Genomic DNA, 24,562 nt, shown 5'->3' on the forward strand with positions numbered 1-24,562 from the left:
CCCTCTGTCCAATCAGCTAAGAAGTTTTTATTCAATTGGCACTTAGTGAGTCAGTCAACAAATCCAGGCTAGAGCTGAGAAATGAGAGCTCCCTAGCCCTTGTCCGTGTGGCAACAAGAGAAGCAATGAGAAACCTGAGCCTGGGGCCATCCCGGGACACAGGCTGCATTTGCAAGGGTGAACCAAGGCCAAGCAGGCTGAGCTGCAGGCTGGCCCAACCCAGCTGGTGCAGCAGAAACACTTACCCACTTGGCGATGGGACAGCCCCGAGAGCTCTTCCCTTCCTTGCCGGTGTAAACAACCTTTTCAATTCGGATCGCCTTCCCCTTCTCTCCATAGCTAGGGACAGAAAGACACCATTAGTTCTGCAGATAGGGTGTAGTGGGGTGGGATTGGAGCTACAACACAGTGGGCTGGGAGGAGGGACACGCTCCCATGGGAGCAGAAAGGTAGGGCTTTGTTATCTGATACTAAGAAAGAAGTGTCATTATATGGTAACTACCCACGACCACGTTTGTGACACTATACCTCGTGTCCCCTCCTCGCCTTTCTGCCCCCAGGAAAGGGAATGGCTACATTTCCTCTTCTCTAAGAAAGGTTTTCACTAACTCTTAGATGACACAAACCAATCAGCCCTAGAATTCTCTCTAGTTGGATTATAAGGCACCCCTGATTCCAGAAGACACCCCCACATAAGAGAACTCTTAAAAGGAAAAAAGATCTAGATAGATATGAAAAATCAAATCAGTTGTAAGTGGGGAAAAAAAGACCTCTCTGAAAGGAAAGAAAGAAGACTTAGTTATAAACTGAACCCAAACACTTAGGAGTCTCACATGAAGAAGAGGGATGGGGGCGTGGCTAGGTGGCACAGTGGATAAAGCACCAGCCCTGGAGTCAGGAGTCCCTGGGTTCAAATCCGGCCTTAGACACGTAATAATTACCTAGTTGTGTGGCCTTGGGCAAGCCACTTAACCCTGTTTGCTTTGCAAAAACTTAAAAAAAAAAGAAGAGGGACAGCTTGGTGGCACAGTGGACAGAGCACCAGCCCTGGAGTCATGAGGACCTGAGTTCAAATGTGACCTCAGACACTTAATAATAATTGCTTAGCTATGTGACCTTGGGCAAGTCACTCTTAACCCCATTGCCTTAAATAAATAAAAAAATCAATTTAAAAAAAGAAGAGGGATGAACTTGGACAATGATTTCATCAGGCCTTCCCCTCCCCCATCTGAGATGAGCCCCTTCTTTGGCATGCATCATCTTACACAACTGTCCAAGACACTGAAAAGTCTGAGAGGCAACTGTTGAACCCAGGTCTTTCTGGTCTCAGTCCATTAGTCTCCATTGCCTTTCAGTGCAGAAACTGATGCTTAAGGTTAAATGACTTACCCCAAGTCACACAGCCAGTAAATGTCTGAGGTGCTTTTAAAGTCAGGTGCTGACTCAACATTTAGCTCTCTGTTCACTGCAACATCGAGTTGTCTTATAATAATTAGAAGACAAATTTGTAGAGAGCTTTAAGATCTTTAAGATTTATTATCTTACTCAACCCTCGCAACCAACCAGCTAGGTGGCACAATCCTGCCTCATACATGCACGAGCCCTGGAACATTTAATTAGTATTTAATCTCTCTTTACCTCAGTTTCCTCATATAAAGAATAAGAAAGTTGGATCCAATAGCCTCTAAGGTTCCTTCTGGCGCTAGTATATGACCTGGTGACCTGCTCTCAACAGTCAGAGTAACTACCTTTCCTACATTCCTCCTGCTTTTCTGCCCCCAAGCCTAGCTGTCCCTCACCTACCTCTCTACTCCGATAGCATGGGTCACTTTCCTTTGGGCCAATTTGGAGAACCCTCCCAAGGTGACCTGAACCTCCAGCCAAACTCTCATTGAAAGTGCCAGGTCGCTGCTTAGAGAAATGTAGAGAAGAGCAACTTGGACATACTCTCTTATACTTTTCTGATTGGCTAATGTGACAGAAAAGGAAAATGACAAATGCTGGAAGGAAGGTGGAAAAACAAGAATGCTGATGCACCATTGGTGGAATTGTGAACTCACCCAGTCATTCTGATGAACCCTTTGGAATGACGCCCAAAGGGTTGCCATACTCTGCCCACTCATTGACCTGGCCAAACCACTGATAGGACTATATCCCAAAGAGAACAAAGAGGAAAAGATTTCTCTGTACAAAAATATTTATAGCAGCTTTATTTATTTTTTCTGGAGACAAAGAATTGAAAAAAAGGGGGGCTACCCATCTATTGGGAAATGATTGAACAAGCTATGGGACATGATTGGGATGGACTATTATTGTGCTCTAAGAAATGATGAGGGGAATGGTTTCAGAAAACCTTGGAAACACTCATTTGAATACATGCAAAGGACAATGAGCAGAACCTGGAGAACAATGTCCATGACAAGAGCACTCTTGGAAGGATGACCAACTGTGAAAGACGGAGCTACTCTGATCCAGACAATTCTGAAGGACCTCTGAAGATAAACGTTATCCATCTCCAGAGACAGAACTAATGATGTGGGGTTCAGATGAAGGAGACTTTTAACACTATTCAAATTGTGTGTGTGTGTGTGTGTGTGTGTGTGTGTTCTCTTTCACATCATGGCTAATATGGAAATGTTTTACAAGACTTCCTATGTCTAATTGTTACATTGTTTGCTTCCTCAAGGGGTGGAGAAGGGACAGAGGGGAGAGAATGTGGAATTCAAAACTTTAGAAAATGACTGCTCATTTTTTTGTATGTAACTGGGAAATATTTAATGAAATAAATAAAAATATATTTCAAAATAAAACATTAGTGCCTCTCTGTCCTTTGGAAGGCCTCCATGTTGGAAAGCTTATGGGATGCCTGTTTTCCCTTTAAGATAGGCTTCCTTTGCATTAAGCTAAGCCAGTAACTTTGGCCAGTCTGATCCTAGTCCATAGAGTTGGCTGGAGCCATCAAATTCATGGGGGCCCATTGAGTTGAGGGTTGGCCTTAGACTTGCTTAGTGAGAGCATCCCCAAATCTCACTGGGAGGGGAGAAGCAGGGAAGGTCCAGGGTTTAATAGCAATTCCTTGCCATTAATGATGACAACAAGCTTCCTTTAAATTTTAACAGCTGTTCTGAACCACCTGAACAGAATAATCACAGAAAAGCACCATTATCCAAAAATACAAATTAACTCAGAGGAAGGTGACTGATCCGTGTCTGCTCATCTGTACAAAAAAATATCCTATATACCATGGTGGGAGGCAATGAGGTCATAGATCTATTTTGCCAAGCATGCTCCCACATAAGATGTCTCAAATATGGCACAGCAGATAGAACACCATCCTAGAGCTGGGAGGACCTGAGTTCAAATGTGACCTTGGACACTGGACACTTACTAGCTGTGTGACCTTGGACAAGTCATTTAAGTCTGATTGCCTCACATCCAGGACCATCTCCAGTCATCCTGATTCATATCTGGCTATTGAACCCAGATGGATTCTGAGCAGAAAGTGAGGCTGGCGACTTAGCACAATACCCAATACCCAATACCCTTACTCATCCAATTCACTTGATGCCATGGCATCACCTCTCTGATGTCATGCTCTTCTTTGAGAGCAAAGGCCAAACAGCAACAATAATGTCTCACACCCCACAACTACATTTGTTTAGGGAATCCATGAACCCTACCATGACTACCCAAAATCAAGAGAACAAAATGCATACATGAAAGCTCTGCCCTCCAAGAAGATGCCCCCTGCTTTGACCAAAAATATTATCTGACATTTCTCTAATGCATTGTTCATTTGGACCTCACAGTCACTCTAGGAGCTAGACACAAAATTCTTATCCCACTTTGCAGATGATGAAATGGATCCCATGGAAGTGTGGTGACTTGTCCAGGGTCACCCAGCTAGTTAGAGCTATTGCCAGAATTCAGAGTCAGCTCTTCCTGATTCCAGTTCTCTACCCACTATCCTACACGGCCACATAAGAACCCTTGGCGATATGACCAGAGATAATGCTGTTCAGACATCCTCTGTTTAATATTCTCCAGAGACATAGAAAACAGGGTCAACTGGAAATGGATTGCCTAGACTACTAGAGTCTTCCAGATGCTCTTGATTCTACTGGCATTGGTCCAATGAACTCGAGCCCCAGAATTCCACAGGGTCTCTGCAATGAAGCCTGGGGAAACTCAGTCTACAAGGGGAGAAATGAAGATTGTCTACTGTCCAGACAATGAGAGTCATACAAGAGCAGAAATGGTTTGCCTCAAAGTGGTGCAGGTCATTGGTTCATAAGAGACTGAAAAGATCTCAGCAACCCCTGTTTCAGAGAAGAAGCAAGGGGGGGTCCACAGAGGTCAAATCAAGAGCTCAGGGTCACAGAGCTAGCAAGTGCCTTCAGCTGTCTCTTTGATCAGAAGCTCAGAATCTGGGATGTTGTCAAGAGAATTCTTTTTCAGAGATGACTAGAGCCACATGGTCTCGGAGGTCCCTTGTAATTGGGCCGTTCTGTGATCTTATGTCCGTGCCTTGAAGCTGGATGGAATGCAAGCAGCTGTCCACCATGTGGGTCCTGGATTGACACAGCAGGAGCAAAACCCAGAATGCCGTAGAAAGGAACAATTACTTGTGGCTTGGACTTGCACAGTTACCATGGGCTTCCGACTGTTCCTGCCCCCAAATCCACTCTAACAGGACTATTCTTTCAATAAGAAGCAAAACAATTTAGTGAGGAGAGGGCTGGTTCCAGGGGAAGGAAGCTCTGGATTTCCCAAGAATGGGTACCTACTAGCTGTGTGACCCCGGTACAGTCACTTAGCCTGAGCCTCAGTTGTCCCATCTTTAAATAAAGCTAAGTGATGAGGCAAAGAAGATAAGAACTAGTCCTGATGCCAGGAAAAGTTCCTGAAAATTCACTGAGACTCTCAAATCCTTCATTAGAAGGGAGTTATTACTTGGTGCTCCTTATACCCCCACTTTAATGGGGGGAGGGGGGAGAGAGAGATCTTGATGCTATTTACTGATGAATCATGAAAAATCCCACTAAAACTAATGGGTGGGTGACTCTCAAGGCTCTGGAGACATGCCTGGTGGGCATCTGGAGGACCTAAGAGATTACTAATGATGACTCATGGGTAAGACAGTTTAAAGAATATCATCGTGGGATGTGAAGGTTAGAACTAGGCGGTAGGCTGGCCATGGCTGGTGCCCACATAACTACCAGGACTGGGGGCAGGAGCATTGAAGAGCAAGGATAACAGTCACCCAGACTGTAGGAGATATAGGTGGGCTGGACTCTGCCCTGCTTAAGAGCTATCCATGGTATCCCAACCACAGTTCCACCGGAGAAGAGCAATAAGCCAGTCAAAGAATATAAGAAGGGTTTTTTTTTTTCAGAGGGGCCCTCTAATTTCTTTGCCATGAGCCATTCCTGGGTGGAAATCCTCTCCAGTGATCTAAATGTAGCATCGTCGGTCAGTCAGTCCCAGATATCCATCTGCTGGGGGCCCTCAGTTAGTAAGTATGACTCCAGCCCCTCCATGTGAGGGCTTGTGTAGAGAGCTGGGGATACAAAGAGAAGCCAGAACAAACCCCACTTTCAGAGGGGCCCTTCAGAGGGCCCTCAGTGTAATGGGGGAGACCACAAGCAGAGAGCTCCAGGCTCTACAAATCAGCTAGACGGGACAGGAGGGAGCTCATCTCAGAGGAGAGAGCCAGTAGTAGAGGGAGAGAAGCCGGGATGCAAGAAGGGCAGCAGAGTCCATGTGAGGTGGGCAGGGCCCAGGCTGGGCAGCCCACCCAGGCCAGAGTGTTTAGAATCAAGACTGACTCCAAAAGCAGCTCGGTCCACTCCGGTAAGACCCAGAGTCCAAAAGCCAAATACCCAGAATCCCCTTGCCAGCTAACAGACTTGGGCATAAGGACAACCTACGGTCAGTGAAAGCTGCCCCCAAGCTCCCCCCAATTTCTGCCAAATGGCAAACATTTTTCCAAGAAAGGCGCCCAGCATCTGGTTTGATCTGCCTCCAGGACTTTGTGACTCAAGCTAGAAGGGGAATCCCAAGGAATGTGAGGAGGAAGGAGTGGCTTTTCTTTTAGGTGCTCTGAGGGGAGGGCTCAACAGAGGGCCCAGCCCCCGCCCACCAAGGAGAATCTTGGCCATTTTCCGACTTTGCAGTCAGGTGACATTCCCGACATAGCTGGCCTCCGGAAGGAGAAAAGGGAGCAGATCCCCTGTCAGGGGCTCCAAGCCAGCAGAGTTCCCAGGGCCTGCATACCAATCATGACTGAATAAAGGTGTAAACACACACATGGAGGCACATGGAGGCAAGCATGTGGGCACCTAGTAGCTAGCTCCATGCCTTCCCAACCTCACAGCACATAGGACACTTTCAAGAGATGTGGTGTGGCCGGTCCACAGCTTGCTGGGGGATCTCCAAGGCTGAGAGAGATGCTGAGATACCTTCCACAGCATATTTCATGCAGCATACCCCAGGAACAAATCCAAGAGACATTGATCTTGTCCACTGTGGTCCTGAGACAGTTCCACAACTGTCAGCTCTGCAGGATCTACAAGAACTTTGGATCCATTAAAGTAGCCTCTAAGAACACAGGGCCAACTCCTTGATGAAGAGGCCCTGCAAGGTCTCTGACCCTTGAGCTCCAAATACATAAATATCACCCACACAGACACGTGTTCACAACCAAGTCATGGAACATGACAACTCTATCCATGTCAGAGCTAGAAGGCACTTAGAACATGGAAGGGTAATTAGAAGTGATACCAGACCCAGAATACTAAAGCTGGAAGGGACCTCGGAACAGACTGGGCAAACTGGGAGGGACTTTAGAACCCAAATCTTAGTGACTTGTTCTGTCCTTACAAACTATGTAGTCACCTCTTCTTTATTCTACCCTAAAGGGTAATACCTGAGGACGGGAACCCACGAGCATAGATGGATCTTTTGACTTTGGTAGTCAGAGGCAGAATTGGCACTAGGAGCCAGCATGATAGCTACTGGCAACTCCCAGGATGCTCTGGGTTAACTCAGAGCCCATTGTAAACATTTGTATCAGCAGAGGACCTGGCACTATTACCACCCACCAAGTGGCATTTGAAGTTCTTGGCATCTTCTTAAGAAAGAACCTGGGGCAGCTAGTTGCCCAGTGGATAGAGCACTGGTTCTGGAGTCAGGAGACCTGAGTTCAAATCCAGCCTTGACACTTAATACTTACTAGCTGTGTGACCTTGGGTAAGTCACTTAATTCCACTGCCTCACAAAAAACAGTTTTAAAGCAAGAAAAAAAAGAAAGAACCTGTAGGAAAGGTGTGCAAGATGACCCAATCCCCATCATGTATCCAGGTGCAGCAGGGGAGAACAGACCATCCAACGACCCACATGTAAGTGTTACCTCCACAACTTGACTTTTCTGAGCCTGTAATTTGCAGAGGAAGCATCCTAAACTATCTGTCTCAGAGAGTTGGACTATGTTTCTAACAAGACGAGTGAAAATAATATTGGATTTAGAACAATATCTGGATTCATATTCCTGCTCTGTTCCAGGCTATGTGACCAGTGCCAAGTTTATACCTCAGTTTCTTCACATGTAAAGTGGAAACAATACTGCTTAAACTTGGATTGTCCTTGGACGATCACAGATTTAGAGCTGAAGACAACCTCAATGGTTACCCAGGCACATACAGACATGAGCAGAGTCTCAAAAATTAGAAAGTATCTCATTCATCACCTTCACCAACCTAAAACTCAAAAGAATCTCCATGATGGCCTGCCCATTGAATCCTCATCAGGCTTCTGTTAAAATGATGGCATGGGTGGGGTGGCTAAGTGACACAATGGATAGAGCACCAGCCCCGGAGTCAGGAGTACCTGAGTTCAAATCTGGCCTCAGACACTTCATAATTACCTAGCTGTGTGGCCTTGGGCAAGCCACTTAACCCCATTGCCTTGCAAAAAAAAAAATGAGGGCGTGGCTCAACTCGTTGGTGAGCTCTTTTCTGAGATCAAACCCAAATGTGCCTCTTTAGCCCTAGTAACCACTCTTGTTCCTAGTTAAGTCCTTGCTAGCCAGCCAGTCAGGAACTATGGAAGAAACAAAAAAGAAAACAATCTCTACTCCAAAGGAAAGTGGCTCTACCCATTGATGCCAAATAGAAGTGGAAACCCTCATCCACAAGAGGTCTTAAAAAATGTATTGTTCAATTGTGTCTGACTCTTCATGACCCCATTTGGGTTTTACTTGGCAAAGACACTGGAGTGGTTTGCCATTTTCTTCTCCAGTTCATTTTATGGATGTTCAACCTGTTCAGGCTCATATGCTACATCTGAGGCCAGATTCAAACTCATGAAGAATCTTCCTGATCCTAAGCCTAGAGCCCTATTCATTGACCCTCCTAGCTGCCAAACCTAATCACAGCTACTCCCTCTCTCCTTCATTCTCCCCTCAATTCCCTCTTCTATTTATTGTAGAAATCAAACCCAACGGCAAAGAATTGGAAATTAAGTGAATGTCCTTCAATTGGAGAATGGCTTAACAAACTGTCATGGAACACTATTGTTCTATTAGAAACCAAGAGGGATAGGAATTCAGAGAAGCCTGGAGGGATTTGCATGAACTGATGCTGAGTGAGATGAGCAGAACCAGAAGAACATTGTACACCCTAGCAGCAACATGGAGGTGATGATCAACCTTGATGGACTTGCTCATTCCATCAGTACAACACAATCAGGGACAATTTTGGGCTGTCTGCAATAGAAAATACCATCTGCATCCAGAGAAAGAATTGGGGAATTTGAACAAAGACCAAAGACTATTACCTTCAAATTAGGGGGGGAAACCCCATTATCTTATTATGTAATTTTGCTATTCCCTTATATATTATTTTTTTCCTTAAGGATCTGATTTCTCTCATCACATTCAACTGAGATCAATGTCGACCATGGAAACAATGTAAAGACTAACAGACTGCCTTCTGTGGGGGGGGGGAAGCAAGATTGGGGGGAAAATTGTAAAACTCAAAATAAATAAAATCTTTCTAAAAAAAAGAAAGAAATCAAAGCCAAGAGGAAAACAAGTGGGAGTAAGGAAGGGGTGGGTGCAAGAGAAAGAATGATCTCAAGTCAAACAAATGTCCCAATCCCCAATGTTATAAAAAAGGGAGAGAAGAAAATCCAACTGGAGTTCATGGTATTGTCTAAGACTCTATCTTAGCTTACTGGGGAATAGCTCAACAAGTTGTATGAGTGTGATGGAGTGGGAGTTTACCATAAAACAAGTCAACCAAATGAATTCAGAGAATCCTGAGCTGTAGGAACCGATGGAGAGAATAATGGAAGTGAAACAAGAATGATTCAGACCCAAAGAATGACTGAAAAGAAAAGCAATTTGGAAAGATTTACAACCTCTGCTCAGGACTTGGACTGAGTTTCCAAAGCATCAAAGTTGAAGCAACCCACCCACCTCCTGCCACAGGTGATGGATACAAGGGGCCCAAAGGGATGAAAGACACCCATTGTGGGGGCAGGGCCACTTTCCAGATGAGTCTGACTTGGCTTCTCTCCTCTTACCCTCTCTCCTTCCCCCATCTCTATCAGGGAGAAATAGGGAGGCCACAAAAAAAGAGGGTCCACAGAAAAAGGGGAGAGGAGGAAGGGCAGACAAGGGAGAGGGAGGAGACTTTGTGTGTGTGTGTGTGTGTGTGTGTGTGTGTGTGTGTGTGTGTGTGTGTGTTAGAGGAGGAAGGATTAGCCAAGAAGGATTTCCTGGGACAGGAAAGAAGAAACAACTAGCAGACAAGGGACAAACAGACAAAGCAAAGCCTCATCTCCTAACGTCCACATGGCTGAAAACAAAGCCATCTTCCGGCTATTTGAATTTAAAGGGCTGAGCCTGTCTGCTTCTCTGCCCATCTTCCTTACCAGCCCATCTGCTACCATCTTGGCGATTTGGAGTATTGAAGAGCATGGCAAAAGTCCCATTTTCCTCCTTAGAGACCCAAAGCAAGAAGAACCCACTTTCAAGCCCAAGTCACCATCCTGGGCATGGCCCAACAAGACCCAAACAATAGAAACTCCTTGGAGGGCAGAATTTAAAGATTGCTAAGTGCTCAGAATAGACATCATAACCATTCATTCTCACGAAACCTCTAAATTGAGGTAAGTACTATTTTTATCCCCACTTTACAGATAAGGAAATGGAGGCTCCGAGGGGTAAAGTGATAACCACAGAAATAGATAAGACCATTACATACTTTTGAACATATCAGGAACTTTGAAGAGGTTGCAAGGATGGGATAAAAGACTTTTCAATCTCTTTTGATGGTGGGTCATAGGTCCACTAGGGTAGAAAACCTTCAAAATGTAATGAAAGCATGGGAAACCTTACTTGTGCAGTCAGCTTCCCACCAACCATGCCACCAATGGGGGAGGCCCTAACATGTGCTTATTCAACTCCACCCCCTTCCATCAAACCCTTATGACTCACTTATTACATTCCCATGGATCAGCGCCAAGGAGAGTACTAGCTAGCTCTGCAGTTTCCTCATCTGTCACACGAGGAAGTTAGACTAGATGCAAAGTGAATTGAGCAGAACCATAGAAGGTAGGCTGGAGTCAATGTGGTCCATTGGGAATAACATCCAACTGGGAGTCAGGGGACAAGATTCCAATCCTGTCTCTGCCACATACTACCTATGCTCCAACCTTGAATGAATTCACTCCAAGCTACCACTCTTACTCTCTTTGTATTTTTAAATAGAACATTGGAAAAAATGATGACTTAGGACCCATCAGAGACCCAGTTAATAATCACTTCCCTGGGCCTGCCTCAATTTCTTCATTTGTAAAATGGATGGCTTCCAGTAAATGGTATGCAAAATTCCTCCTAGCACCAGATCAATGATCCTGATCCCATCACCTTAGTGCTGAGAGCCCTCTGGAAATGGTTCTCAGGATGCCAAGAGCTGGAAGGGTCTTTCTGAGACCTTTGAGTTCAACCTACTCTGGAATAAGGCCATGCATCCTTTCCAACAGCCTCTGCTTCAAGATGTCCCACCAGAGGGAACCCACCTCACCTCCCAAATGTGGAATTGTTCCAGGTATAAAGAAGGAGATTCCCTTCAATCTGGCTACTTCTCTGTAGCCTCTACCCATGCTCAGTGTTCTGCTTGCTGGGGCCAAGCAGAACAAGACCAATTCCTTTTCCACGTGAAAGTCTTTCAAATCTGTGAGTCAGTTACTGTAGCACATGGCTCTACCCCAACTCAATTCCTCTGCTCCAGATTAAAGGATTGACTCATCCCATCAATCCTCAGATGACCCAAGGACCTCCAGAATACTAAATGCCCTCCCTTGCACCCTCTCAAATTACCAATGACCTTTCTCAGATGAGTTGCCCACTATGATGCAGATGTGTTTTGAATGGACAGACTGCAGAACAGAGTGAAGTTAATTCCCTCCATCTGGATACCACCTCTCTCTAGACACAGCCTACCACCAAAGGAAGTGTTACTCAACAAGACGCTGGGGACCACTTGGCTCTAACCTTGAATGAATTCACTACAAGCTAGAACTCTTTCTCTTTTTGTTTGTTTAAGTAGTACATTAAAAAAGATGATGACTTAGGATCCATCAAAGACCCAGTGAATCATTTCCCAAGCCTAAGACTTATACTGAATACTTGAAAAAAAGTCAGAATTGTAATTTAAAGACAAAGAAATGATCATGCTACCTTCACAGAATCTAAGGTAGAAGGAACTACAGATGTTCTCTTGTTCTCTTGGGACACATGGCCAACAACTCCACTGGATAAGTGGCCAAAGAGCATTAGCCCAGAGACCCTCCCCAGGACTGAAAACAGCTCATTGAGATAGTGTGCCTCCTATGTGCCACATATCGTGTTACAAATATTATCTGATTTTATCCTCATAACCACTTTGGGAAGTAGGAACTATCATCTTTATTTTATAATTAAAGAAACTGAGGCAAAACAGATTAAGTAACTTATCAGGGTCACACAACTAGTAAGTATCTGGAACTGGATTGAAATCCATGCCACTTGGCTATCTAAAATGTCCATATTCATAGCCCAAGTTGTATACATGTAAACTCAAGATCAAAGACAAAAATAAAGGTCCCAAGTCACCAAAATATTCACAGCAGCATGGGGGGGGGGGGGTGTGATAGTAAAGACACCCAGTTTGTGCTGTGTCCTTCACTGCAGAATGGTTGGATCAGTAAAGAAAGGTCACTGAATCCTGAGAAACAATGACAATGAGGAATTCAGAGAATCAGAACTGTGGCAAAATGGAAGGAGGCAGAGCCAGGGGGAGTCAACATAATGACAAAGATGGTCAGGGAAGAGCAAGAAAAGAACACAATGGGCTACAATAACCAATCCTGGTTACAAGGAAATGCAGTGGAGGAACCATCTTCTGCCCTCTCAGGAGCAGTCCAGGTATGAGCTACCTCCATTCCCCAGTTCACTTTGAAGAAAGGCTCACTTGGTCAGAAAAGAGAAAGAATCATGGCGGGGATAGGGGAGGGGAAGAGGGCAAGGTTAGAAGTTTTTCTGATTTCTCCACCACATAATGGTTCTAGGAGCTGAGCTACCCTCAACCACTTGACCAGTCTCATGATTCTCTTTGCAGGCAGTTTCCACTGTTGAGAGATTCTTTCTTGAAATGAGGTCCCAGTAACTGCCAAGAACTTCCCTATACCTGGTTCCTGCTCTGAGATCTCTCCAACATGTGGCTCCCTGGTCTAAGTGAGGACCCACTGAGGGTGGGGTGGGGGGAGGGGGAAGAGAGCAACCTGGGAGACCTGTGGTTGAGAGCTCTTGGGGCCACATTGCTCCACCATCCACAAGAGTCAGTTAGGGTAACAATCTCTAACTGTCCTGAACCTGGATTCCAAGTTACTCCCAGGCTTACATGAAGCCAAGTCCCACTTACCGGTCCTCCATCAGCTCTCGGATGGCTGCCACAGAGGGCCCAGCCCCCAGGTGGGTGTAATATGGACCTTCATCTTTCTCCACTATTTGCTCTAGGTTGAGAGGGAAAGAAAAAAATAAAATTATGTCATCATTTGTCAAATGGTTACCAAGTCCCTGGTATGTACAACACTTGGGAGGGGGAGAGATATGATCTAACCCAGACATGGAGTCCAAGGCTCTGGATTCAAATCTTGGTTCTATCATTGACTTCACACACAACTATCTTGACATCTCTGGGTCTCCTTCATCTTCAAAATCAGGCCACTGAGGCAGATGATCCTAAGGTCATTTCCAGCTCTGACATTTAGTGTTCCTCTAATTTTAACACTCTTACACAGTCACTGTCCCCAAGGAGCTCACAGAACTGACAGTAGTAAGGATTATGATGACACAGCCCAACACTGGAGGTAGAAGCTGTGTGACCCTGGGTAAGTTCTTTAACTTCCCAGTCCTCTGGACTCTGCAACTTCTTGTCTTAGCATTGTCCAGAGGACTGGGAAGTTGCTACCTACCTGCATTGGAGAAGGGACTTTCTTCTCCTGGGAGTTCCCTAGACCAAGCAAATCTTGGGTCTAGTCCCTAGTCTACATCAAAAAAGGAGAAGAGACATTGAAAGCTTGGTAAATTAAGAAAATTTCTTGATATTGATTAGGGACAAAGGTTTCATGGAAGAGGTTTGGTGGGGGCTCCTTTCTGAAGGTGGGAAAGGGGGTGAGTGAGACAAATGCTCTGCCAAAGGCAAAGCAGTGGTTCCGTAGGGGCCCACAAATGTTGGAGATTATCGTGCTTCAGATAAAAGATCAATGTCATTTGTTTTGTATACATTTGACCTCCTCAGCATACAATCCCCCACCCAGAACCAGTCCCTAAACATAGAGTACATGAGACCCGGACTTTCCAAAGAATTCAATGAAAAGAGCTGCCCCTACTGGGTGGATACCAAGCATGTTCGGGTCTCCAAGACTCTTCACATGCCATGTGGGAAAAGTCCTCTAAACAAAGATAACAATGCCAGTCAACAACAAAACTGTTTGAAAATCACAAGGGCTGACTGGGACAGAAACATGCCCTTGATGCCCCCTCCCCAGAATCATCAGATTTAGGGCTCTTCATTCACTCAGTGATCTGGCTAGAGATGAGGGTGTTCCATAGGAAAGTGGAGTCATTGGGATCATAGTTAAATAAACTTGAATGACAGACTAAGTAATCTCATAGAAAATGGGAAAAGATTAAGGATGACCAGACCCACAATCCATTTTCTAAAATGCTGGCCAATTTGGGTGGCCCATTTCATCGGAAACAGAGCACAAATACAGATTGAGACCTCAAAGGGGCAGGGTTAATAACTAAGGAGAATTGTTCTGCTTGAATGAACATATTTGTAGTACGTTTTCTTTTTCTCATTTTCTCAATGAGTGGTTAAGGGCGAGAAGCAAAGATCTCAAAACTAAAAATAAAGTAAAACAGAATTTAAAAAAACAGGGAAGAAAGAAAGTAGACTCATTTTCTACCTTAGAAACTCTGGGACACCTTGCACCCTGCCTCCAATTGAATGACCTAGATCTGCCCTACACTTTCAAAGAATACAGGGTTCTGGATTTGATTATCCTTAACCTTTTCTTGGAAAACTCAAGAAGTATTCCTATTTTCTTGTCTCCCCATTTTCTACTGGATTATTTAGTCCAACATTCAAGGCCATTTACACTGTGGTCTCCCCTGGACATCTTGCTTGTGGAAAACCCTCAAAATGAGCCAGAAACTCTGGTTTCTAAATGGGAGGCAAAGAGTGAGGGAGACAGAAAACCAATCCTAATTCTTCACCCCATTCCTCAAGAAGGCTCAAGTGGGCATTCCTACCATAATTAAAGGTTAACAAAGTCTTTTACCATCATCATGAAATGATGGTATCGCAAGAAGCCAAGAAGGTAGAATCAAAGGTAAGAAACAAGAACTCCCCAGCTGTGGGGTCCAAAAGTCCAACCAGAAAAATTGATGCTAGAACCAGATGATTGTGGCAATCAAGAAAAGACAATGTAACTCACTTGTTGCTTACATTATCACAGTCAAAGAGACAGACAGAGACTGAAAAACAGAGACAGGGAGAACACCTCCAAACTGAAGATTCACAGGAACATGAACCAAAAGCCATGAGAGATCTCAGAGGTCCGTTAGACCTGGAACTAATTTTGAAAATGAGGAACCTGAGACTCTGAGAAATAAACTAACACATCCAAGGTCACTCAGGTAGTAATCACTGGAAAAAGGGAAGCTGATTCAAAAGGCCTTTGCTCCTTCCACTGTGCCACCTCTAAATTCCTTTTGGAATCCCAATCCCAGGAATGCAATCTCATTTAATATTGTTAAACCTGAGAGGTTGATAGAATAGATATTATTGACAACATTTTTTTAGGGTTTTTTTTTTTTTTGCAAGGCAATGGGGTTAAGTGGCTTGCCCACGGCCAGGTAATTATTCAGTGTCTGAGGCCAGATTTGAACTCAGGTACTCCTGACTCCAGGGCCGGTGCTTTATCCACTACGCCACCTAGCGGCCCCCTATTGACAACATTTTAAAAACTTGAGGAAAACGAACCATGAGAGAGAGATGTTAAACTTAATAAGAGCTGGGAGAGAGACCTTACAACATCCAATTATCTTAATTTACAGCTGTGGAAACTGAGGTCAAAAAAGGGCTGGATGGTGAAGAGAATCCTGAAATTAGAGAGAGGAAACTCTGAGTTTGATTCCTGCTGTGGACCTTTATTAGCTGTGTGACCTCAAGCAACCTACTCAACTTCTCTGGACCATGGCTACCTCAGTAGTAAAATGGAGAAAATAGCCCATTCTTCTCCAGGGTGTTGTAAAGACCAAATGAGACTGCACTTCAAGTGCTTTGCATAGTGGCCTGTTGATTTATTATGGGTTATTACTACGGACAAAGGAAAAACATGCCCCAGAGCACTCTTCCTGTTATCCATTATCCTGTGTTTGCATGAGATCGAGACATGCAAAAAGGAAGTACTGACCAGAAATGGGACTGGATGAGTTTTACTAGCAGCAGCGGCCAATGGGGAAAAAACAATAAACCGAAGGATGGGGCCCAAACAGGAGCAAGAGCTGGCCAAGGCAACTGGAAACAAGTCCTTGGGAAGGAAAGCAGGGAATGCTTCTCCTACTCTAACCACTTCCCAAAGGACCAAAGGGTCTACTCTCACCAAGAACAAGGCCTGGGTCAGTTCTTGGCAAGTTGGAAGAGCTGGGACAATCTCTCTTAAGAAGGGCAAATGGATTTAGCGAAGGGAAGGGGCAATGTCAGGCTAAGGAGGTCCATCCATTGGTTTTTGAGGTCCAAGAAAAGAAGGAGTGAAGCAGTCTGGAAGTTGGGGAGCAATTGAAAACTATCATTCCAAGTTTTCCCAATAGAGTGAGAAGAGCCCAGAATCCCTGCATGCCAGAGCTGAGAGACCTTGGAGGGATAGCAGTCAAGTCCAACCTGGACTTGCCTAAGAAGCCCCTTTATTTGACCCTTGACAAAGATCATGGGGCCTTTGCACGATGAGGCAGAGAGGTGGTGTAATGGACAGAGCATCGGGTTTGGAGTCAGAAGACATAAATAAGTCCAGCCATCCACATCCAGAGGTGGAAAAAAGAAAAACCCCATAGAATCTGAAAGGGTACTGGGTTCGCTTTTTTAAACATTCTGTTTTTCCTTCCTGTCCCATGGTTTTCTTTCATTTCCCTTAGTTCTAATTCCTCATGCACAAAACAACAAATACGTAAACATGTTAAACACAACTATATATGTGGAGGGGGTAGCTAGGTGGTATGGTCGATAGAGCACTAACCCTGGAGTCAGGAGGACCTGAGTTCAAATCTAACCTCAGATACTTAATAGTTGCCTAGCTATGTGACCTTGGGCAAGTCACCTAACCTCATTGCCTTAAATAAAAATTAAAATTAAGAAAACAAACAAACAAACGTACAAGTAGAACTTTTACCAGATTGTTCGCCCCTGAGGGGAGGGAGATGGGAAGGAAGGGTGGTAGGAAAATGTATAACTTATAAATATATAAATGGATGAATATTGAAAAACTTGGAATTGGAAAAAATAACATAAGATATCAATCCAGAGGCATAAGTTCAAATTGTCATTCAGAACCCAGGCAAGTGATTTTAACTGCTGTCTCAGTTTCCTCATCTGTAAATGGGAATAATAGCAACTCCCGCCCATGATGTCATGAGGCTCATTTGAAATAACCTTTGCAAGGTACTTAGCACATTGCCTAACACATAGGAAGCAAAACCAAAATGCTATAATCGTCATTAACTAGCGGCCCTTTGGAAGATTTTTCTTATTGTCCAGGCAAAATCTTCTTTTTTGCAACATTTATTCATCCTGTTAATGGGTAACAGGAGGCGAGTTCAGTTGAAGAAGTCAATTAGTCAATCAACAAACGTTCTGTAAATCCCCAACTTTCACCAAGCACTGCCTTAGGAGTTGAGGATATGAAGGGGGACACCGGAAGCAGGCCCTTCCCTCAGAAACTACATTTTAGGAGGGGACACAACAAACACGTGTGCATATGAGCCTATGAATATCTATGCATGTAGAGAAAAAAATAGAACAATCAAACTGGGCCTGAGCAGTGGGGACAATCAGAAAGACAGGAAAGGAGTTCCTTGAGCAGAGTCTTGAAAGAAAACAGAATTCTGAGTGGAAGAGGTGAGGAGAGAGGGGGCATTACCAGTTGAGGACTAGCCAAGATGTAGGGATGACCATCTGCAGAGTGGGAAAGAACATCCCCAAGGATGGGAAAGGAGGATGGGCTCTGAAGTTTGGGAAGGCAGGGGAGGGCCAGGCTATGATAGGGGTTAAATGGCAAACATTTCCTGGCCCATGGCAAATCTTTTCATTTCATTTACACACAGAATTAAAAGCTCCGAGTACAATCTGAAATTTCTGAGGTCAGTTATCCAGGCATCCTCTAAATGGTGTCAAAGCCTCAACTTTAGACTGAAAGCACCCCAGGGCAAACCTGATATTCCTGACCCCTCCCAGCCCTTACATTATTTGCCCTTTCACACAAAGGTAAAAACCCAGCTTTGAGATTGGAACTATCCATTCAGTCAGTAAATATTTCCCAAGCACTGTTTGCCAAAAAGTAGATTAAGCACTGGAGACAGAAAGGTCCAGAAGAAGCTAATTGTCTAATGGGTCTACTTTCCAAGGATGTTACTCAGAAGACTCAACTATACAAACGTGTTCATATCAAAGTGTGCCCCAAACTTTGGAATGTTGTAGGGGAATATGATGGAAATCATAAGAAAAGACAAATATGCAGAATTGAGAGAAAACTGGAAAGTCTTCTGGGATGTGATGCTGGGGGAAACCACAACAAAGCAATGTCAAGAAACTAAACAGAGAGATGCGAAAGAACTAATCGATTTTAGTGGTAGATATTGGGACATTGCCTGCAAAATTCGGACACTGCCTTCTTTCCACGAAATGGATCATCTTTTTCTCCCTGTAATATACATTGGATGTTTGTTTGGAAGTATTTTTCTAAAACAAGATATATTGGCAAAATTAAAAATAAGGAACACAAAGAGACAGTCAACTTAATTTGACCAACATTTAAACATTGATATGATAAAGAGTCATTTTCAGGATTAAGGGCAAGATGGTGAAAAAACTACAGTCCCTGCCATTAGAGTCTTCATTGTTGGCACTCTGAGGCAAATAGGGCTCATTGGCATCTCAGATGGGTTCACTGGGTCATCTCTCTGGTCCAGGATTGTAAGATGAACTTAGAAAAGATTTTTCAAGTGCTGGCCATGTTTTTGGATATTCGGCTATCCAAAAATAAATGCAAAGAATACAACTATCTGAACACATTTGCATATCTGAGTTTCTTAATAACTTCCTTGGATTGTGAGTTCCTTAGGGTCAGGGGTTGTCTTTTGCAAGATTACTAGAATATCAATGGCTAATTTTTTTTAAGTTAACTCAGATGACTGAGATCGAATTCCAGTCCAGGTCCTGTGACTCCAAAGCTATCATTTCTGAATGCTACACCATAGGAATTCTCAATTCTCTCTCTCTTTTTTAAGGTTTTTGCAAGGCAAATGGGGTTAAGTGGCTTGCCGAAGGCCATACAGCTAGGTAATTATTAAGAGTCTGAGGCCGGAGTTGAACTCAGGTCCTCCTGACTCCAGGGCAGGTGCTCTATCCACTGTGCCACCTAGCCTCCCCTGAATTCTCAATTCTTTAACTCCTCAAGTCCAATTTGATACTTGAGCCACTATGTCTCTTTCCTTGACCAGATCTTAAGCAGTCTGAGAAAGAGGACAAGCCCATGGCCAGACAGGAAGTGAATCTGTCTCACACCATCTAGGCCCATTAAGATAAAGTCTTGGTCCTTCCTCCAAATAGATGTGCAAGATTCTAGGTAATGGTAGAAGTTCCCAAGGCCTGGAGCAAGTATAAGCAAGTGGAGAAAATACAACAGAAATTCTTTTCAAGTTGAAATTGTCCCTTACAGATTCACTTATATCTCTGGTATAAGTATGTGTTTGGATAAATTTAATAATTGTTTCCCCACTTTTGGCTACTTCCTGTCCATCTTCGAGGCTTCAGCTTTACCTCCTCCCAACCTCTGAGAGCTCCTATCCTAGGATTCTGGGCTTTGGAGTGGTGAGACCCAATCTGGGCATGGTGCTCTTCAGTCATCTTCAGGTCCTGCTTCCCTCCTCCCAGTTTTGAATTATGGCTCTCAGATTGACATCCCAATCCACACAGTCACCCAAGGAAAGGCAATGGCAATGACTTGGACTCAGTTGACTGAAATACTCTTCCTGCACCAATGGCTCTCCCAGGTGTTTGGTCTTCCTCTGTTAAAGTCTTAACTCCTGGAGGGCAGGGACAAATCTTGCCTGCCTTTATTGGTATCTCCAGAGCTTGGGACACAGTAGGTGCTCAATAAATGCCTTTTCATTCAATCTGGACCAGTGAGTTCCATTGGCATAACTCTCTCTACCCTTGTAGAACAGCAACTCCCAACTATGATTTACCCCAGGCTGGAAGGAAGGAGGGAAGACAGGAAGGAGAGAAGGAGGCAAAGAAGGGAGGAAGGAACAAAGGGAGGAGTAGAGGAAAGAAGGAAGGGAGGAAAGGAGGGAGAGAGGGAGGTGGGAAGGAAGGGAAGAAGGGAAATAGGGAGGAGGGAAGAAAAGAAGGGAGGGAGGGAGGAAGGAAAAAAGGAAGGAAATCAAGAAAGAAGGAAAGGGGGGGAGGGAAGGAAGGGAGGGAAAAAGAAAAGAAGGAAGGAATGAAAATTGATTCAGTACTTTCCACATGTCAGGCACTGTGTTTTGACTCTGGCCCCAGCTCAGTTGGCTTTGAAGGCCGGTGCTTCTCTGTAGGTAGGTGGGGAGGTAGGTGCCTGGATAGGCAGATCCATCGAGTAACTACTCTATTTCTACACTGGGACAATGCCAGAAACAGGAGGCATTTTAGCAAAGTGCATGACTAAGGCTCACCAGATATTCTGATGAGTAAGAAGCAGAGGTGTGGGCTGCATGGTATTCAAGTTGATTCATGGCTGCTTGCATAACCTGACTCCACACAAGGTGATTAATACAGTGCTGTCAACCTGCAGGAAGGCCCCTGGGAGACTCACTGTCTAGAGTCCAATTCTGTTAAAAAGAAAATGATACGGACCCCAAACATTCTCATCAGTTAACTGACGGAAGCCCTTGGTGACACATCCTTGAAATCTGCCATGACCCAAACCTGGGAGGAGAAGCCAATTGGTTAGATGATAAACTTGGGATCCAAACATGCATAGGAGAATGTGATTGGTTGGGACAATCCAGGGATGAAAGGAAGAAGGAAGAAGAGGTGTCTCCCAGCGAAGGGGGCGTTTGATTCAGGCTTTAAAGGAGAGGAAAGATGTCAATAGACCAATGAGAAGTAAGAGAGTATGCCAGGGAAAACTGGAAGCCAAAGCACAAAGTCAAGGAGAGCATGCTGGGAAATGGTCATTTGTCTGGAAGAAACCAAAAAGATAAGACTAGAGAAGTCGGGTGGAAACGGAAGGTGTCGGGACTTAAAAGAAAAGCTAAGGAGCTCATTGGTTATCCTAGGAAAAATAATCAGTAACATGCAAAGGAGATTAACCTGGCAGTAATCAATAGATTGAAGGAAAAGATCACAGAGATGGTACATTATGGTTGGGAATCGAGGATGACTAAGAAAGGAGGCAGCAGGACTGGAAACAACATGACCTGGTGGTAAATAGGGGGACTGGTGTCAATTCTAGGGCTGAGGATATAAGCATCAGAGGCGGAGTGAAGGATGCCACAGACAAGAGGCTAAGATATACTTGTGCTGTATGACCTTGGGCAAGTCACTTAACTCCATTGCCTTGCCAAAAAGAAGAAATACTTGAAAATTGATTGTTGAATGAAGAAAGGCTTTGGTTGGGAGAAGAGGGTTAATGAATTTAATTAGGGACATTTAACTTGAGGTACTAGTGGGAACTGGAAATGGGAATTCACATGGAGTTCCTTTAGGTGATTTCATAATTGAGGCCCTGGATCGTCCTTCAACCTCCCCTGTCTTCACAGGACAGGTGCTTCCTGGGAAGCAGAGCAGGTTTGACTGCTGAACTAAGGACCTCAAAAGGGTAAGTAGTGGTAAGAGGCAAAACTAGACATTAACAAAGGTTGGTTGAAAGAGGCCTGGGGCCTCTTGGGTAACCTTAACCCAGATTACTCAGATCTATGCTGATGTTTCTGGGGAACTGTCATCTCTGCTATTCCCCTGCTATTTCTGGGGCTGCTTGGACCCACTGAATTGTTTTTACAGTAGAAGATCTATCATGAACTGCTTTACACCCCTCCACAGGCCTCCGCCTTCCCCCTGGCATTTCCGGGCTGGTTATGTGGGTTGTTGCTCAAAAGAAAACTCAGGACTAAGAATGTGAAGTGATTTGAGACTCAGTTACAGGGCTGTGGGTGAGTGAAGACAAAGGGTGTGAATCCTTATGACAGAGAAGGTATAAAGCAAGACAAGTTGAGGACCTTGGGGGTTGTCTACATGCAATGGATGGGGGGGGGGGCGGACATGAAACTCTCCTTTCAGCCTTCTCAGATCCACCAGTGAGCAGTGGGGAGAAGCCACTGGATCTGCTCTTTCAGAGGGGCGTGGGTTAATGACCTGACTTCACCCAAGTGGAAGATTCCAAGCAAGAAGGAAAAGAATGCCTTTCAATGGGAAAGAAATGCCTGGTCCTAGGGACTGGAGGGGAACAATGACCAAGTGATAGAAGAGACTTGGATTTGGCAGCAACTGCCCAAGCAAGCCCCCACAAGGGGAAGGCATGAACCAGGGAATGCAAACAACAAGATTTGTATGTATTGGTTTTGCAGGGGGTGGGAGGAACTGGAGAAGAAGAGGAGATCAAGAAAAAAGGAGAAATGAAAAACAAAGCTTCAGCATATATTCCAAAAGGTCCAGGAACAGAGACTCTATTTTCATTGGTATAGGGAATCCCCAGTGAGGAAGCTTCCAGTGCAAGCAGGCATCTTCTCAACCACTTTAGTCTTCAAGTGCTACCTAGGGTGTGAAGAAGTGAGGTGACTTGTCTAAAGTCATCCTGCCAGTTGGATGGAAGGATGGTAGGACTTGAAACTCAAGTGTCTCTGACCCTGAGGCCAACCCCATGGCCTGGAATTCAGTTCAACTACTCACCCACCCCAACTCCCCAGGCAGCAACCAGAGGGAACCATTGCAAGGGGAAAGACCTAAAGCAACAAAACAAAGTTGTGCCCAAGAGGGCACCACCTCCTTCCATAATATTCCCCAATAAGGCCCAAATGCTTAGGTGCCTAGTTTATCAAAGATCCACCCATTAAAAAATCAAAACCACAGACATGAGGGATGGGTAGAGGGAGGTGAGGCAGGGAGAGAAATTTTAACTAAATAACAAACAAGAAATCCAAATAAGATCATAAAGGACAATCTGGAAAACATATAGGAAAAATGGTTGATAAATACAATCAACGATGATCAGATCAGAACAGAAATGATTGTGAAGAAGATATTTCACAGGAAAATGTATGTGATAGAAAATTTTAGAAAAATAAAGAGAAGAAATAATTTGTGCACTCCTAATATCAAAGGAAAACTATATTCTGTCAAAACTCTTGCTAGGGACATGGAGACGCTCCAACCAGGATCAAGTACAGCAGGACTGAGGATCTGCTCTGCCTTTATTAACAAAGCCAGGTTTGGATTCTTAAAAACATTCTTAATGACAAGGCAAGTCACTTAACTTCCATAGTCTCAGTTTCTTCCACTGTGCAATGAGGGAGTTGGAAGCAAGAAACTTTAAGACTCCTTAACTCCAATAACTATAGAATTCACAGGAGGTGGAGAGGCAACATGTGTGGAATTTAAGGACCTCCATGCAAATCCTACTTTTTTTTTGGGGGGGGGGTTGCAAGCCAATGGCATTAAGTGACTTGGCCAAAGTCTCACAGTTAATCCCACTTCTGATATCTATTACCTATTTGACCTTGGGCAAATCACATAACATCCATGACTCTCAGTCCCTGGTCCTTGGTTTCCTCATTTGTACCACTTCTAGATCCCTATTTGACGGAGAATCTACTCTACCATCGCTGGCAAAGAATCATTCCGATTTTATCTGAAGGAAGGTCTCCAACCAATGAAGTGGAAACAATTGCAGAGGCAGCCAAGATCTGGTTGTTAGAAGGTTGTTCTTTAAATGAACATTTCCTCTAAGAATGTGCCCTCCTTGTTATTTTTTTCTGCCCTCAGGATCCTGCAGAACCAGTGGATCTCTCTACCACATGTCAGCCTTTCAGATTCTCAAACTTCTCTTTCTGTCCCTTTCTTTGGCTGCTTTCCAATTTATTCATATCCTCCATCATATATGGTGGCCAGAGTCTAAGGCCACCCTTCAAACATGGCCTAAGTAGGGCAAGAATGTCCTGCTAGTCTCAAGGGTCTGCAGCAGTGTTGGCAATTCTGGTGTTCACCTCAAGTGAGGTGCTAATAAGCTTGAGGGCCACCAAAAGGCAAAAGACACTTTTCCCCCATCACCAGTACTTTCCACACTTGGGAACACCATAATTCTTCTTAAACCTAAGAATAAACTTTCGCATTTATGACTTAAATTTATGTCCTTTGACTGTCTATCAGCATTGACTAAATTGTCGTTCAACAAATGAGTTCCCTGCTTTGTCAATGTCCTAAGCATGTTTTCTAGTCCTTTACCCAAGTCATTGATTTTATATTAAACAATGCATTGTGATCAGAACCCCGTGGCCCTCTATGGGAGACATGCTTCCAGATGTAGACCTGAGAATCTCTCTTACAAGACTTGGAGGGGATAAGACTGGTCTTGCCAGCTTTGAGTTGGAAAGCAAGAACTGTGATGTAATTAGATGTGTCCACTGGACACCTTGCTGCCTAGGGGCAAGAACAGTCAGAGACATCATTTGCCCCAACCAGTCTATACCATGCTT

General features: G+C 44.3%; 1 protein-coding gene across 1 annotated transcript in view; it reads right to left on the reverse strand.

The window, feature by feature from the left end:
• The window catches only part of TET3 (tet methylcytosine dioxygenase 3), a 119,938-nt gene that overhangs the window by 14,851 nt on the left and 80,525 nt on the right, over positions 1–24,562 (reverse strand). Inside the window, exons 3-4 of the mRNA XM_074195165.1 lie at positions 12,969–13,059; positions 246–339 (exon numbers count right to left, since the gene is read on the reverse strand). Of these exons, the coding sequence (XP_074051266.1) occupies positions 246–339; positions 12,969–13,059 (185 nt within the window). The remainder of the gene's footprint in view (positions 1–245; positions 340–12,968; positions 13,060–24,562) is intronic.

This window comes from Macrotis lagotis, chromosome 1 (assembly GCF_037893015.1).
Source record: "Macrotis lagotis isolate mMagLag1 chromosome 1, bilby.v1.9.chrom.fasta, whole genome shotgun sequence".
Classification (NCBI taxonomy): Eukaryota; Metazoa; Chordata; class Mammalia; order Peramelemorphia; family Peramelidae; genus Macrotis; species Macrotis lagotis.